Genomic DNA, 12,546 nt, shown 5'->3' on the forward strand with positions numbered 1-12,546 from the left:
CCTCCTTAGTGACAGCAGCTGTCGCTATATGAAGGCGGGGGGGTGGGAGGTTGGCGATGCCTGAAGCAGCAGCAGAAGGGGGAAAAACTGTGTCTACAACCGAGGGGCTTCCACGGCTCATTGGCTCTGTGGTAGCGGTATACCCTTTTGTCGCCGCCGTCGCCTTTGGCGTTGGGGAGCGAAATGGAGGTGCAAAACCAGGCGGGGTGTGTGGGAAAAAAAAACGAGGGACAGGCGGGGCTGAAACATAAGGTCTGCAGATCACCGCATGCATTCACTCACAAGCCGGTGCCTGAGCCGCCTTCAGCTGCCGCTTATTCCCGCCTCGCTAACAGCGCCCAACCAGCGTCGTCAACTCCCGCTTATAGCATGAGGAGGAGAAAAACTGCCCCGAGCGCGCCATCCCCCTCAGGCTGAAGAGCAGAGAGAGAGAGCGGGAGCACAGAAGCAAGGTGGACGACATGCCTGCATTTCTTTAGTTCTCAATCTCGGAAGAGAGGAAAGGGGGGGGGAGGGTAACAACAAACCAAAACAACAAAAAAGCGGGGAGGGAAAGGAAAAGGGGAAAGAATTGGCAAGCCTGCTCAGGAAGGATCTTTATTTCCCCCCTCCCCGCCGCCCCCCAGTTTCTGGCTTGTCGCCCGGGGATCGAACTGCCCTTGGAAATGTATTAGCAGCCAAAGAAGCCACGAGATATGGCAACCCGTGGAAGAGCCGCGGCTGTCCCCCGCCTTGGTTGAAAGGCAGGCTAAGGAGACCCACACGCACACACACACATACACACGCCCTCTCCCAGAGCCCGCCAGGGGCCAGCCGCGCCAATGCCAACCCGCACCCGCCGAGCAAGTCCTGGGGCGCAATGAGGCAACCGCTCGCCGCCCAAGGTTGACGGCGGCTTTTCCTCTGTGCTCGGGGGGCTTCTTCGCATCTCCCTGCTACTGCTGCTGCTGTCGCCGTCGAAGGAGGGCGCCGGCGGTTAGGCGCGAAGCCGGCTTAGGAAGCATGAAGGGCGCTACGGTGGTGGAACCGGGGCTGTAATTGCCCGCCGGGCTTGGCTCTTATTTGGGCTTCTTGGCAAGAGAAGAAGGGAAGCGCCGACCAGCTCTGCCCAACGATGCCTCTGTGCCATGCCGCCTCCTCCTCGCTGAGAAGAGGAATCGGCGCCCCAAGGCTGCTGCTGCTGCCCGTCTGACCGACTGCGGCTACTTTGCCCGGCGACCAGCCGCCTTTCCTTTCCTCTCTCTGGGTCACCTTTCTCAACTTCCAGGGATGGCCGAGTGACGTGCCCGGGAAGGTAACGCCGAAAAATGGGGCTTCTCTAACGCGGGGTCGTCCTGGCTCCGAGCCGGGAAGGAGCTTTCCCCGGAAGGCTTGCCGTCTCGAGCAAAAGGCAAGCAAGGCTGGTGGCCCCCCGAAGAATATGGCGAATTTTGAAAACCGGGGGAGGGGGAGGGCGCTCCAAAGTTAAAGAGGGGAAGGAGAGAAGCGGTGGGGGAGGAACGGGGGAAGAGAGAGAGACAACAGAAGGGGAGGGGAAGGGTTAGAAAAAGAAAGGGAAAAGTGGGTGAAGCAGAGCATCCCATTTTTTTAACCTCTGGCACACTGCAGGTTGGAGACCCTGGCTGCCCTCTCGGTATTATGTCTGCGCTTCGAAGGAAATTTGGGGACGATTATCAAGTAGTGACCACCTCGTCCAGCGGGTCGGGCTTCCACCACCAGCAAGGCTCGGCCCACAAGAAAAAGCGCCAAAGGTTTGTGGACAAGAATGGCAGGTGTAACGTCCAGCATGGCAACCTGGGCAGCGAGACCAGCCGCTATCTGTCGGATTTGTTCACCACCTTGGTGGACCTCAAGTGGCGCTGGAACCTTTTCATCTTTATCCTCACCTACACGGTGGCCTGGCTTTTCATGGCCTCCATGTGGTGGGTCATTGCCTACATTCGGGGTGACTTGAACAAAGCCCACGACGAGAAATATACCCCGTGTGTTGCCAACGTCTACAACTTCCCCTCTGCCTTCCTCTTCTTCATAGAGACAGAGGCTACTATTGGGTATGGCTACAGATACATTACAGACAAATGCCCAGAGGGCATCATACTCTTTCTTTTCCAGTCCATCTTGGGCTCCATTGTGGATGCTTTTCTTATAGGCTGTATGTTTATCAAGATGTCCCAACCTAAAAAACGGGCGGAGACACTGATGTTTAGCGAACATGCTGTCATATCCATGAGGGATGGCAAACTCACCCTCATGTTCAGGGTGGGCAACCTTCGCAACAGCCACATGGTCTCTGCACAGATCCGCTGCAAACTTCTCAAAGTAAGTTCATGCTTTGTTGCCTTCAGTTCTAATCATATTGACTATTCATTTTTTCTTCATTTTTGTTTTTCAGTTTAAAGGTGTATGGTTCCATATCTTAGCAAGATTTCACTTAAACTACAGTACATACACTATGTTTTTTCTGTCACCAGATTTTAAAGTTTTTTTAAAAATTAAAAGATAGAAATGTTAAAAGACACAAGTGAACAAGCTAGGATGGTTGTCAGGAAGACTACAAAATTCCATGATTGATGGCAGGGTGCAAAGACAATTTTGATTTTCTTCCCTATATTTTTTTGAGAACTCTGCATATTTCTTTTAGGTTTTAGGTTTTCATTGTATTTGCATTGCTCTTTCTTATAAGGCAATGTCTTGCGATGTGCATCTTTCTGTTATTCATTTTTCCTTAATTTATTGCATTGCTTCTCCTCTATTTCCCTTTTAAAATCATGCGTTCTTTCATCTGTGGTTCACTTCCCTTCTTTTTCATTCCATTGGCAGCTCCTCAAATTGCTCATGAATTGAAGTTAATTTTTTAATGTAGCCCACAGCCTTTAAATTAAAGCTCTCCCCATGTTTCTGGTTTCTGAAGTATAGTCTGAAGTACAATCCTTTTACCTGCACAAGTTGCCTTTTTAAATTCTTGTAAACCACTTGTACTTCTTTTTGTGAAATTCTGTACTATTCATGTCATTTTGTAAATAAAAGGGAAAAGTCATTGCCTTCAAGAATGTACAGATTGGTGCTGTTAAAATGAACATGACTTTTTATGTTCAGTTATTCCATTGGAAATATTGATCATGAAGTGTGTAGGCAGTATAACTGAAGTACTTAATTCTTTTACATTCTGTACATTACATATATTTCTTACGGTTCAGTATAGTGATGTCACAACCTTATATTTCTTTCAAGAGCCAGTAAGTTTTAACCTTATTTTGAGTGCCAAGATAAACTTGATTCTTAATGCAAATGTGATCAAATGGTATAGTCTCCCGAGTGGCTATTATGTACAATTTATTTAAAGTGCTGCACAGATATATTATTATTGCCTGTTGAAACTTGTGTAATAGGTCATATGTATAACCGTTTCTAAGTAAAATGTTTCATGAAGTTCAGCAAAGCTGAAACACAATGCTGCCTTATCTCCTGGTTGTGAGGACAACCCTGTGGGTTGATATGCTCCTCCTTCATGCTGATATATAAGAGATAAATTCTTCTCTTACTCTGAAACACCAGATTGTGTTTTGCAATTATGCCAGCTTCAAACTGCTTTAGACAATATATGGTTAATGTTAACACTGGTGGATATGCTGCTGTGGGGAAAAAAGTTCAAACTAACAAAAAACACAAATTTGCATTGCAGTGTTGTCATATATAGATTATGTTTTCATATTGTAGTATGAAAAATACATTGAGGGGAACCTGGTGTTTCCTCTTTCTTGTTATTACTGTAGTTTTTCTGATTTTTTGAAGACCATTGTACTGGAAGATTCTTTTAATAAGCTAAAATACTGTCTTATGCAGAGAAATTCTCTTAGAAATCATAAGAATTCTGGTTGAGACTTACTACATTGTTACTATTTTAAGTTAGGGCAAATTATTTTGACTTCATTAACTTAATTAAGATTATATTATATATTCAGCTAGGATGTCTGTCCTTTTTTCTTGATATATTTATCAAGTAGTAATTTCTGATAATTAACTTCTAAATGTGCTTAGTGACTTATGGTGAATAATGATATAACATTGACTTGGAAGTCGTTGATTTACAATGTATGCTTTGTGATAAGCAGTAGTTTGGTCAAGAACTCATATAGTTAGCAAAGTTTACCTTATAGTTTTCTGAATAAAGGTAAATTATTATTTTGAGAAATTAAGGATATTTGTATTCCTCACTTACCTATACTGTACTCCAATATATTTAATGAATGATAGCATAAATCACTTCTTGTCACTTACAACACAATACAGTTCATAAATTAACATACTATGTTGTCCTTTGTTTTACAATATTTCCTTATAGAATTTTTAGATATTTTATTATAAATTTTATATAAGGAAATCCCACTAATGTGCATAGTAGCTATCACCTTTAATTTTATCAGTACTTTTAATTTAAAATGATAACACCAATGATATGTGAAATATCCTTGTTAGTATTCATCTAGCGATTAGATTCTAATCTTTTCAAGGCGCCAATATATGCACGGTGGAATGGACTTTCTTTATTAGGTTATAACAACTAATTATAAAAACAGATTGGAGCATTTATCCCAGCCCTAAGTTTAAATTAATTATTTCTCCCCAGATCAAATTTGCATTGTACAGTAATTACTCTTCTGGTTTATACATTGTAAAGCTGATCTTTTCTATAACTTTTGACATGTCTTTACATGTGATTTATTTGGTCGAGTAAATGTGGTGGTAAATGTGATCAGTTATATAGGAGAACGTTATACCCTACAAAACTAAAAAATGTATATGCATCGTTTAAATAGTATCACATTTAAATTTATCTTTTAAAAAGTCCCTTGTGTGTTCTCTTATGCTGTTATGTAACCAGGAAAAGATACAGATTTAGTCGCAAAGCATTATGAATGAGTAATGGCATAATGTACTGCTTCTATTTTATATAATGCAGTTAGAAAATATAAAGTATATTCCTTAACATGCAGCACGTGCATAAAATGACTTGCTTGCTATTCATGAATGCTGAACTATTCCTTTAGTACTGCATACCAATTCAGAAAAATAATTACGGTTGATCATTGGGGTACCAAAGCTAATTTCATACTATGCGGCAAGAGGAAAGGCTAGATCTGAAAAAAATATTGGAAATGTATTTAGGGGGTGAGTGAGACTTACCAAAAAGAACCAAGGAGCCTGTGATGTGTGTACAAGTACTCCTCAACTTACAACAATTCAGTTAGTGACTGCTCAAAGTTACAACTGCACTAAAAAAGTGACTTATGACCATTTTTCATAGTTACAACCTTTGTAGCATCCCATGATCATGTGATCAAAATTCAGAACCTTGGCAACTGGTTCATACTGATCACCATTGCTGTGTCCCAAAGTCATGTGATCATCTTTTGCAACTTTTCAACAAGCAAATTCAATGGGGAAGCCCAATTCACTTTAACAACCGGGCTGCTAACTTATCAAGTGATTCACTTAATAACTGTGGTAAGAAAGGCCGTAAGCTATTTTTCTCCTTATATTTGTAAATAAATAAATATATGGAGAGAGATAGGACAGTGAGAATAGTTTTTCCTTTAATTATAACATATTTCAGTTTTCTAAAGTTTGAATCCAGTCTTTCACTCAAAGCTGTGTCGAATAATTGCAGCAACTTTTCTTTCATCTATAAAGAATACTGAGTAATCTTTATTCCAGGAGTAGATAATTTTGTCTTCTAGATGTCAGAATGCAGATTTACAGCCTGCGTTGATGAGATATGGTTTAAGTTATTCTTCGAAAATTGTGGTGCCCTCCAGATGTGTAGATTTTTGTTCGGAAATTTTGGAGTCATACACTTTGAAGGTGCCCAGGTTGGAAAAGACTACTCTAGAATATTTGCCTTATGGAAAACTGTGCTGTGCAAACCTTTTTACCTTATTGGCTTAGATATGTATTATGGTAAGGCAGTTGCCATTCATTTCTTTGAAACTTTTGTAGTTACAGATTTTGTAAAAAGAGAAAATAAAGTACTGACCTGTGCCTTTAAAGTCTTTAAGTGCTGAAAACAATTCAGTATGGAAAAGACTGAATGAATAAAAAGAAAAGATTTTTCAAAACTAGCTATGGTAGCATTACAAAATTAAGAGCTTTGAACTAATTTTAACATTATGTCTCCCAATTTCAGGTTCTCCCTCCCCCCAAATTAAATCTATTTCTTGATTAACACTATCAGTTTACAAATTAATAATAGACAGTAATTTCCAGGCTGTTATTCTTACTAAATAGTGATATCAGAAGCAATAAAACTAATCAAAATAAAATAAGTATCAGAATGAATAGCGAAACGCACTGTGGTGACTAGTTATGATAACATATGTTGTATAGCAGATAAATTAATTCACCAGTCCTTTGACAAGCTCTCTATGATGATCTTACCTGGCTCAGTTAATTGTAGTGGTACTCAGGTGTTTTTTCTGGGTAAGACAAGTTAACCTAATATATAATGTATGAAGAAATGAAACAATGTTTCAGTCTGAAAAACTTCAGTGATAACTCGGTTGCATTACATTATTTTTCACATACCCTAATTTTTTAAAATATAGTATTAAAATTGCTATTTTTCACAATTTTGTTTAGAAAAGGAGATTTAAAAATGTATCAATTCTATATATTTTGGAACAACTTATATTCTGTTCCTCTTAATGAGAAATGTACTTTTTTCTCTCTCTAACTTCAGGCCAAATATCATTAATCATAGACCATTCTTTGATACTCATTTCCTATGAAATGCTGATTGAAAACAAAATGAATTCACAGCAAAATTCTATAGATGTCTCTGAAATCAATGCTGTATTTCTTAAGCATTTCATGTTTAAAATAGTTAATGTAAACATATGTAATAAAAACGATATCAAAAAGCCATGTTTGTACCTTATTCTGGATGTTGGTTTTATGGGTTTATTGTTATTTTTTGTGCCTTCAGATCAGTATTGACTGCCTGCCTGGATTAGTCCTTACATTTTTCTTGCCAATGATTTTCAGAAGTGGTTTGTCATTTTCTTCTTTCTAGGGTTGACAGAGCTTGACTTGCTCAAGGTCACCCAGCTGGTTTCATGCCTAAAGTGGACCTAAAACTCAGATTCTTCTGGTTTCTAGCTTGATGCTTCAGGCGCTATACTAATCTGTCTGTATTTGCTACGAGATTGTTTAATAAAAGCTGTTAAATGACTTTGTGGCTTTCTTTCCAAACAACAGCATATGTGCCAAAATTTAAAACTTTGATATTTAAAATATAGGCCACAATATATATACTGTATATATAATGTTCTGATAATATTTGGAGATTTATGCAATTCCAAATTTCATATAATTTATTACAGCAGTGCTTTTCATCTGCAAAATGACGTAGAATAACATTCAGATACAGCCTATTCCCATCCTAAACATAATTTCTTGGAGTTCTTATTGAAACAACTAAGATCCAAATAAATATATTTAATCTGTCAGCAATACTGTACTGACCGATACATAAGTGTCTGGACATTTTAAAAGTTTATCCCACAATAAATAATATAATGTTGTTTCTCTGCACATAATTTCCTTTTTATGACATTAAGTGAGTCCAATTAAGAAATGGCTATATTTTAGCAGAGGTTCATACAGAATTGTCACTTTGGCAATTGTTTTTAAATGGAGACTTCAATATGGTTAGATATTAATAGTACATTAATCTTTAATAACCACTACCATTAATTTCAAATGTTCTCTACTTGTAAGCATGACTAAAGCTTCAGTGCTATACATATATACCTGGGCTTCTTACCCTTTTTAATAGATACATAAAGACCACCCATCAATTGCAAATGTAATTATGTTTATTAAAAGAACCAAATCTGTACAATAAATGTCTCCCTCTCTTTTTCTTGGAACACCTTCCAGCTGGCACTTCATGTGGTGGAAGAGAATATAAGTGAAGATAGTATGGAAGTTTATTTAAGTAATATTTAGACTAGTCCACTATTTGGATCCAATCTTGCAGGCATATCTGTTCAGCCTTAATATTTTTTTTAAAAAATTAAAGGCACATAAGACTGCTTTTTTGTTTCTAATATCAGCCACTAAATCAGGGAAAAAAATAAAGCTTGTGAATCAGTTTGGAATTGAAGGGGATACAGTTAGCCAAGCAGAATAAAATTCTTTTATTGCTGTATTTATGCCATCTATCCTTCTTTGGAACGCTAATGAATATTCATTGTACTGTTGTATAAAAGCCTTGTATTTTTGAGTTAGTTTCCTTAGGTGTTGAGACTTTTAAAATGATTCTATTCCACAGGCTTGGTTTAAATAGGGGAAAAACAGTTTGTAGTCTCGTAGGCTATATTTCCAACGATATTAAGTTGTTTACTGATCAAATAATTCCTCTTGTTTTGGACTGAATTTCAGCTGTTAGGCAACACACAATCATTGTATCAGGGTAAATTTTCACAGCCTGCTTTATGTGGGTTAGGATGTAGAACTTAGCATTATTACCCAATGGATAAGATTCCCAGACCAGGATATAGCTCTAAGTCACATAAACTTGAGTTTACATGGTTTAAGTAGGCTGCTAGGCTTAACCTAGGCAGAAATTGCTTCAAGCACCTGACTTTGTTATTGCAAGTTATGATGAAACCATGCAAGCCACTACTAGATTTTCCTCTGTAAGCATGTACACTATATAGGCAGTTCTCTCTTCTGTCCATTACATTCTAGTCCTTTCTCTCTTCTGTCCATGACATTCTAGGCAGTTCTCTCTTCTGCCCATTACATTTTAAACACATTGCTTTTCCACGCTACTGAAGGGAAACTTTGCCCTTCTGTTTTTTTTATGAGAACAGCATACCTTAATAAACAGCATTTTAAAATACAGTGGTACCTCTACTTAAGAACCTAATTCGTTCTGGGACCAGGTTCTTAAGTAGAAACGTTCTTAAGTAGAAGCAATTTTTTCCATAGGAATCAATGTAAAAGCAAACAATGCGTGCAAACCCATTAGGAAAGAAATAAAAGCTCGGAATTTGGGTGGGAGGAGGAGGAGGAAGAAGAGGAGGAGGAGAGTCGCTGCCGAAGGTAGAAGGTGAGGTGAGGGGAATAAAAAAAATCCAAAACTTTAAGGCTTAAAAAAAAAGAGAGACTCTTTGACGACAAGGAGGAGCACGCAACTTCAATACACCCGGCGCGAGAATTCCTCCCATACACTGCCTCCCATACACTGGCTGCTGCTGCTGCTACCTGCTGCCTCTTCATTCCCCTGTCCTCATTCGCTTTGTAGCCGGCGCCTTTGCTATGGTGATTCCTCGACTGCCCAGAGCGAAGGGAGTGTTTCTTTTCTCTGGCGCTGGCAGAGGTTTATTCCCTGTCCAAGCACCCAGAGAAAGGAAAATGCTTTGTTTGCTCTGGACTGCCAAAGCCTCCTTAAGTGTCACCAAAAGGCTCCTCTGGCAGTCCAGGTGGCTGGGATTAAAGGGGGAATGGCTGCTCCAAGTCTTTGGAGAGGGGTGGCATACAAATCTAATAAATAAATAAATAAACTGTCCAGGCCTTTGTGCCGCTCTCAAATTTCCTGGGAAATTTTTCCCGGCTCGGGTTCTTAAGTAGAAAATGGTTCTTAAGTAGAGGCAAAAAAATCCTGAACACCTGGTTCTTATCTAGAAAAGTTCTTAAGTAAAGGCGTTCTTAAGTAGAGATACCACTGTATGTTTCTTGTGGATCATGAGTACCAATGTTATTGTTACAAGAAACTTTCTTGTTGGGAATATGTGAATACTGGTGGGTTCTAACTTACCTCGCTGTTGGTTCTTTCTCCCATGTAGCATGGGCGTGCATGCGCAGTGCTGAAAACCCAGCTTCTGCACATGCACAAAAGCAAAAACACAGCTTATGTGCGTGCACAGAAGTGACCAGCTGGCCATCACTCCCGGTTCAGTGAGTGGGGGAAAATTCCCGCTACTGGTTCTAAAGAACCAGTCTGGACTGGAAGGCACACACCTCAGGGGCAACATTTTTGTATTTAAGCTAATTTTAACATGAAACAAAAATGCTAACGATAGTTCAAGCATCAAGATTCTGGCTGTAGAAAGCAAATCACAGGATTAAGCCAAAATACTACTAAAAGGTTATTTGTATTTACTGTTTAAAGTCTTTGTAGCTTCTTCAGTTAACTAAAAAATTAATATATTGGATCAAATCCTAGTCAATGTTCACAATAAATTTATATGCAGAAATAATAATTGTGTGAAAGAGAGATGGAAGGCTTATAATTTAATAAATAGATAAAATAATACATGTAGATACTCTTGAGTATAGTATATTACAGCATATTAGTTCATTGACACAGCTGCTGTGGATTTAAAGATAACTTGACCCAAATGGCAGTAGAATAGAGTAGAATAAGTAAAGGGTAGAATAATTAATTTTTGTGTGAGTTTCCTTTTGGAAGACAATTGAATTTTTATAAGTGTTATTGAGGCCTCCAGAAAGGAATACCATTTGCACAAAGTGCTGTTTGCATCCATGTAAAATAAACTATCTCCTAGTACTAGGAAGATACTGGGAGAACCTTCCTTCTTTTTTGTATAAAATAACTTTTTTTTCTTGGAATTTGACTTGGATGATTCATGGTGAAAAATACTGTATGGCTATCAACTATTGTCATAATGTCTTAAAAATAACTATACTAGTTTATTACTTCTCTTTCTTTCTTTTTCTTTCTTCACGTTTGCTATAGTCTCGGCAAACTCCTGAAGGTGAATTTCTGCCCCTCGATCAACTTGAACTGGATGTAGGTTTTAGCACAGGGGCGGATCAACTTTTTCTTGTGTCACCACTGACAATCTGCCATGTGATCGATTCAAAAAGCCCCTTCTATGACCTTTCTCAGCGAAGCATGCAGACTGAACAGTTTGAGATTGTTGTCATCCTGGAAGGCATTGTGGAAACAACTGGTGAGTACAGTGATTTCATAGCTAATAAAATCATATGTTTGTATTTTGTTTCTGCCACACACATCAAAAAGTAACATTAATTAATAAAATCTATGAAGATCATTTGTGGATACAGTAAATACAGTCGGTAGCAATACTGAACATTTGGAAAATGTTTAAGAGAATCTGTGTGTGTCTCAATATTTAAGAAATAATGAGTGCTGCTCTTGAAACATTGTTTGAATTGTTATAGGTTGTATTTCTTCAAAATATCTTGAATTGTTGTTGTACCTTATAATCTTTTTGATATTAAACATACATTAAAAAATGACAGGGACATTTAAGTTGACTCACATTATATGGAGATGAGATTTGTCTGTCTGCCAAAATCCTACAGAGATTATGAAACTAGCTGTGTCTGAGAGTGCTTCCTTGAATATAACAATAATTTGCTAATAAAGCTGAGGAGGAAAGCATGCTATAATTTAGCTGATATTTGTAGTGTGAGGTCATTTTTCTGAAATATTTGCCTTTCTCTTGTCTCCCTTTCCCCGCCAATCCCGAAAAAGGCACATAAGGAGGATTGGTGTATATTTTCTTTATAGTTGACTTTGGTGAATTTAATGGGCACAAAACCTCAATTATCTGTAAGCGTTAACTAGTGTCTTTCCTGTTTCAGTGGTGCATGGAGCAAAAGTGTGTTCTAGTTAATATTTTGGCTGCTTCAAATATTTATTAAAATGACCATACGTGAGCACTTCTACAACTCGATAAATATTTTGATCTTCCCTAAGAGCACCTATGAGGGTCGCCCAGAAAGTAATGCACCACATTTTTTTTCTCAGCCTACAGTAATGGTACAAATGCGAAACGTTATATATACATTACTTGAATTGTCAGGAGGGCGTGTGTAAATTTTGTGTTTCTTCAGACAGATAGCATAGCTGCAGCAGTGTTTCGAAATGGCGTCTGTAAGTGATGTACGTTATAAGCAGAGATTCGTCATTGAATTTCTCACTGTGGAGAAAGAAACTGTTGGGAACATTCACAAACGTTTGTATACAGTTTATGGAGAACCTGCAGTCGACAGAAGTATGGTTACTCACTGGGCACAGAGGGTGAGGCCATTAGAGATGATTTGCACAGTGCATAAATGGCTTCATGACCAGAACAAGGAGTGATACTGACAGGGCATACACATCCTTGTGTCTCGCTGGAGGAATGCCATAGAACGGGATGGGGATTACGTGGGAAAATAGGGAGTGTAGAAGAAATAATTCTTTCTTGTGTGTAAGTTTCATTGTGTTCAATAAATAATTGTTGAAGAAAAAAAATGTGGTGCATTACTTTCTAGGTAACCCTAATGTTTATCTTGTAATTCTTGTTAATCTCACTCACCATTCCCAGGTTCTGCCATATGCTTGCCCTATTTTTTTCCCTTGCATTGTTATGTTTATGTTGGCAGAATAAACGGAATATCTTCACTTGGATGGTACTTCTGTCTCCCCCCCTTGTGTGAGAAGCTCAGCATTGTGAGAATATTAGAACGGTTTGGTGTCAGTGTTCCCTCTAATTTTTTTTCGGT

At 38.6% G+C, this 12,546-nt stretch overlaps 1 protein-coding gene across 5 annotated transcripts in view; it reads left to right on the plus strand.

Moving 5' to 3' along the window:
* Positions 1–281: 281 nt before the first annotated feature.
* Positions 282–12,546, plus strand: part of KCNJ3 (potassium inwardly rectifying channel subfamily J member 3) — a 176,879-nt gene continuing 164,614 nt past the window's right edge. For 2 of the 5 annotated variants that reach the window (XM_070731540.1, XM_070731539.1), the window contains exons 1-3: positions 283–1,294; positions 1,609–2,319; positions 10,766–10,982. In XM_070731540.1, the coding sequence (XP_070587641.1) occupies positions 1,639–2,319; positions 10,766–10,982 (898 nt within the window). In that variant the 5' untranslated portion in view covers positions 283–1,294; positions 1,609–1,638. Of the gene's footprint in view, positions 1,391–1,608; positions 2,320–10,765; positions 10,983–12,546 lie in introns of all 5 variants that reach the window. The other 3 variants (XR_011557278.1, XM_070731537.1, XM_070731538.1) reach the window with 3 other exon arrangements.

The sequence above is a fragment of the Erythrolamprus reginae genome, chromosome 1 (genome assembly GCF_031021105.1).
Source record: "Erythrolamprus reginae isolate rEryReg1 chromosome 1, rEryReg1.hap1, whole genome shotgun sequence".
NCBI classification, from domain to species: domain Eukaryota; kingdom Metazoa; phylum Chordata; class Lepidosauria; order Squamata; family Dipsadidae; genus Erythrolamprus; species Erythrolamprus reginae.